Source organism: Pinus tabuliformis, chromosome Q (assembly GCF_031772625.1).
Source record: "Pinus tabuliformis cultivar Carrire ecotype Pingquan chromosome Q, CPIR1, whole genome shotgun sequence".
NCBI lineage: Eukaryota > Viridiplantae > Streptophyta > Pinopsida > Pinales > Pinaceae > Pinus > Pinus tabuliformis.
This window is the reverse complement of record NC_142296.1, coordinates 1,147,336,569-1,147,342,123: the sequence shown is the minus strand read 5'-3', so window position 1 is coordinate 1,147,342,123 and position 5,555 is coordinate 1,147,336,569. Positions and strand designations below refer to the sequence as shown.

General features: G+C 35.7%; 1 protein-coding gene across 1 annotated transcript; it reads right to left on the bottom strand.

Annotated features, from left to right (window-relative positions):
- Window positions 1-1,907: 1,907 nt before the first annotated feature.
- LOC149223649 (serine acetyltransferase 5-like) lies at window positions 1,908-2,993 on the bottom strand. Its single transcript, XM_089385900.1, has one exon. It carries the CDS (start codon window positions 2,916-2,918, stop codon window positions 1,968-1,970), a length of 951 nt encoding a protein of 316 aa, XP_089242026.1. The 5' UTR covers window positions 2,919-2,993; the 3' UTR covers window positions 1,908-1,967.
- Between the last annotated feature and the right edge of the window lie 2,562 nt (window positions 2,994-5,555).

Here is a 5,555-nt window from a genome sequence, read left to right as displayed (position 1 = left end):
CTAACCATGGTTCACCTGCCACAGTTTAATACGATTTTTCCTTATAAAGTAAAAACCAATCAAAATAAAAATAAATAAAATTTATTAATGAGATACGGAAAATTTGAGAAATGCTAAATTAAAATTCTCAAACTTCCCGAATCTTGATAAATACTCCATGAAGAAAACTTCTTTATCACTCCTAACATATTTATCTTTCTAATCTTCATTATCACAATTTGCCTTTATAAATAAAACCTACTTTCCAATCATTTTAACTATTACAGAAAGCTCAAGTCAACTTTATTTTACTTATATATATATATATATTATTATTATTATTATTTTTTTTAAATATATATATATATATATATATATATATATATATATATATATATATTTTAAATAAACCAATAAAAATTATCAAAAATATAATTAAAAAAAATATTAAACTTCACGATTGTTAATTAACTATTTTATTTTCTACGAATCTCATTTTAGAGCTCAAAATTCTCATATATATATATATTTTTTTTAGAGCTTTCAATTCATTTTAATTCATACAACTTGCCACTATAATTATTTTTATAAATAAAACATATAATCCTATTTACTAGAATAAAATTTCAGAAAATGAAGCGTATTTAGCATAAGATTTGGTATAATATCCACTCCAAAGTGTTTTCTAAATCTCAACCTACCTGACTGAGTGTTAAAAGTTATTTCATTTATCAATCCTTACCTCACTTAACTATCTAATTTGTTATTATTTGAACCCGAGAACCATTCGATATAATAGGAAAAATTATCATGAATAAAATTTATTCATACTTTTAGCGAATTATATAATTTAATTTCCATAATTAATTTAGCTATCATTTAATTTTCCATAATTAATTTAGCGATAGCAAATAAATTTCTAAAATATATATACCATGCTGTGAAAACGATGTAGATCTCATTTTAGTTGACAGAGTACCATGCAACTCTAACAATTTGGCATTTAGAAACTTAGTGAAACCTCATAAATCAATTTATTTCTATTTTAATTTAAGATTTATGTGTAATTTTTTTTTTTTTTTTTTTTTTGTCTATAAAGCGAAAAAAGTTAATACTTCTTAAAATAAATTTGCCAGCGGAGCATTAATAAAACAAATTCATACATGCATTGAATTGCATATATATATATATTTTAAACAAATTGCCCCATGATAAATTCATATAATTTTCTGTTTGTTTGTTTTTTTTTTTTTTAACGAAGTTGTTTACAAATTTTTAAGGAGTGTTGATCATAATAATTTAATATTTCCCAACCTTATTCGACAATATCATTAAAATTATATTAATTATAAATCCTGGTAATAAACGAACTACACGCATGGCATGAATGACATTATATTCGCTAATAGTGCAATAGTCATGAAGCGTTTCATAATATATTTATATTAACTATTGCATTCAAACTGTGCAAAACAAGGAAGTCCTGAAGTTTTGGGGTGGCGACATGGTATCTTTTTTATTTTTTATTTTTATTATATTGTTACCCCAACTGACACGACTGACAGCTAAATTTAATTTTCTTAATAACTCAAACTAATAGCTCATCGTAACTCATGTAGTTATCTCCGAGTATTTCGTCCAGTTAATAATGAAATAGCTCATCGTAACTCATGTAGTTATCTCCAAGTATTTCGTTGCTCTGGAGATGAGGTAAGGAATTGTGTTTTAGAAATCCTCCATTTCAATTTCTGTTGAATTTGTCATTGCTTACGATTTGTGTTTCATAAATTTGTCATTGCTTGTTCTGTTATGATTTTAATCAGAGTAGAATACCTAAGTTTAAGCGCTCTCCCACATAATTATGATGTTTTTCCTTTTTTGCAGGGGACTATATTTTTATCTGAAGTTTTTTTTTTTTTATAGCAAACTAGAACGCAATTGGCATTGCTAATCCCTGGTGGGCAGGGAAAACATTTTTGGCAAGGAGACTAGATTACATAGTCTGACCACTCAGAGATGAAGGAGGTATGATCCATGGCTAAACTGTCAGTCTTATCAAGCTTACCGCCAATTAACCGTGCTGGATTGCCAACAGCCGTAGTATAAGGGGGCACATTAGTGAGCACTACAGACCCTGCTCCGATCTTGGCATCCTCCCCAATACTGATATTGCCCAGAACATTCGTTCCAGCGCCAATTAGCACGCCATCTCCAATCTTGGGATGGCGGTCGCCCCCTTGTTTTCCAGTGCCTCCAAGGGTAACATTGTGCAGAATGGAAACATTATTCCCAATTATAGCAGTCTCCCCCACCACCACTCCAGTCGCATGATCAAACATAACCCCCTTGCCAATTTGAGCGCCGGGATGGATGTCAACCGCAAAAACCTCCGAAACCCTACTCTGAATTGCAAGGGCGAGAGGAACCCTTCCCCTGCTCCAAAGCTTATGCGCCACTCTGTGCGCCTGGCAAGCCAGAAAGCCCTTGAAATGGAGCAGGCAATGTATATAAGAAACGCATGCAGGGTCCCTCTCTTTCACAGCCCTAAGATCCGCTCTTATCGCTTCTCGGATCTCTTCATCTTCCAGTAAAACACCTTTAATGACATTGTAGAGGACGGTGCTTGAAAGAGTGCAATTTGAAAGCTTACTGGCCAATTGGAAAGCCAGGGCATCTTCCATAGATTTGTGAGCTAAGACCGAAGTGCACAGAAAACCTGCAAGCAGGGGTTCGTCCTCTGCATCTTTCCTCGCTTCGGCTCGCATTTTCAGCCACAGATTATCAGATTCCAGCGCCTCTTCGGCCTCAGAATGCGATCTCCAAGCAGATTCTGAGAGTTGGGAGCAGGGGTCTGAATTCTTAACAAAAAGGGATTTCTGTGAATCACTAAATTTAGACCAGTGGCAGCCATAAGAAGAATTTTCAACGCAAGGAGACATTGGTGCCTAAAATTTGTAAACCTGGAACTAACAGAGGGCTGCAATGAAATTGAAGCAATTGAAGCAATTGTGTGTATGAAGGCCAAGGGAAACGCGCGCAGTTATATATAGAAAGAGCGCAGGAAAGAGCTGAGCGCAGTTATATATCTGAAGTTGCCTGTTTTGCAGGATACTACATTTTTATATGAAAGTTGTAACACGCAGAGCGTTTGAAAATTGAAATTTCTGCTGCAAAGGTATTCCCAATGATAGTGGAGATATCCTCCAAGCGGACAGGGTACATCACGGTCAGCATTGAGTTCAACGCTGTTTGGTGAATGGGACATGTAGTGAAACAAACATCTGCTGAGGAGCATGCAATGATAATTCATCTGTCGAATTTTTTTTTTTTTTTTTTGAGTTGTAATTGATATCTAACAACAAGTCATACATGCATGGGCTCATAGGTCTCAAGGGTTAAACTTGGCTCTGATACCAAATGTAAGGACCGTATAGAGACTATATACATTTTTTTTTTTTTTTTTAAACAACAAATACAACCAGAGAAGAAACTCATTGAAATTCAATTTATTTAACACACACATTCCTGCTACTCATTTCATGAAACATATCATAACATTTTCATACTGTTAACTAAGATCAATAGGCATGAAATACATATGTACCGTTCACCAGAAGGCGAGACTCCAATTGCTCTGCTGTTGCTGGGATTCCCTTGTAGCTGGTCACCTCCGCGAGTGAATGATGACGCACTTGATCCGAATGCGAAGACTCACCGGTTAACCTCCTAGCCTACTCCTTGGGTACTCTTCTTCCCCGCGGACCCCCGAGCTGCAATGGGGTTGTACAATAGAGGAAGGCACTAGCTAGTAGAGGAGAGCACACCTTGGCTCAAGAGTCCCCTCTCTAAAAATCCTCTACCTCACCAAACTCACTGTAGCTTCGTAATCACTGCTCTGATAACATCTCATCCATCCAACAATAGGGTTTCAAATAGTCCTTTCTCCTATGGCTTGCCCCTTCTTTTATAAGAGTCCTCCTAGATGACACTTGGCATGTCATGCATAATTATATATTTTTTTATAATTTAATAGTTTGATTATTCACCTACCCATGTGTCACTCTCTCATCAAGGGTCACCCAAAATTATTTACTTAACTTTTTATTTAAAACTAATATTTTCCTCACCTCAACAAGATTCCTATTTCTTCTCCTAGTTGTCTCTTTATTTCCCCCTTTTATTCCTTAATTTGTGTTCATTACTTGAAGTCAATTAATGAGTCAGGATTTTATCCCCAATCTACTCCCTAATTTAACTCAGGTTATCTCTTAGATGGGTATTCTTATGTTGGTTGATGACACATGGAGCTTCTCTACATTTCTCTAAATTTAATTTATTATTCTCATTTTAATTCACCTTCCTCTTTCTTAATTAGGTTTAAATTAGTTTTAGGATTAATCTTTATCCTTACAATTATGTTTGTCTTTCCCCTTTTTCCTGATTAAACCACATAATCTTCCTAGTACTTTCCAACATGGAAGGATAGAGTTTTTAAGGTACTCTATTTTAATTCTTCCTATGATCCTCTTTATTCCAAGTTTCATTTTGATTTAATTACATTGGTTTCTAATCACCATTTACCCTTGATGTAAATTTACCTAGTTTTCATTCCTTGCTTATATTTATTTATTATTATTTATCTTTAAAGATTCCAAGGGTGCCAAGTTCGGTTGTGCCCTTCAAGAACTTCCCTAGAAGTTCCAAGGGTGCCACACCTAATAGTTTATTTGTGATGTCAAGGGTGCCAGTTTGGTTGTGCCCTTCAAGAACTTCCCTAGAAGTTCCAAGGGTGCCACACCTAATAGTTTATTTGTGATGCCAAGGGTGCCAAGTTGGTCGTGCCCTTCAAGAAATTCTCCTGAAGTTCCAAGGGTGCCACACCACTTGCCCTTCAAGCATCCAGTGACTACGAGGGGAAAGTATAGTGCAACATCATAGACTACGATACCAAATGTAAGGACCGTATAGAGACTATATACATTTTTTTTTTTTAAACAACAAATACAACCAGAGAAGAAACGCATTGAAATTCAATTTATTTAACACACACATTCCTGCTACTCATTCCAAGAAACATATCATAACATTTTCATACTGTTAACTAAGATCAATAGGCATGAAATACATATGTACCGTTCACTAGAAGGTGAGACTCCAATTGCTCTGCTGTTGCTGGTATTCCCTTGTAGCTGGTCACCTCCGCGAGTGAATGATGACGCACTTGATCCGAATGCGAAGACTCACTGGTTAACCTCCCAGCCTACTCCTTGGGTAATCTTCTTCCCCCCGGACCCCCGAGCTGCAATGGGGTTGTACAATGGAGGAAGGCACTAGCTAGTAGAGGAGAGCACACCTTGGCTCGAGAGTCCCCTCTCTAAAAATCCTCTACCTCACCAAACTCACTGTAGCTTCGTAATCACTGCTCTGACAACATCTCATCCATCCAACAATAGGGTTTCAAAAAGTCCTTTCTCCTATGGCTTGCCCCTTCTTTTATAAGAGTCCTCCTAGATGACACTTGGCATGTCATGCATAATTATATTTTTTTTTATAATTTAATAGTTTGATTATTCACC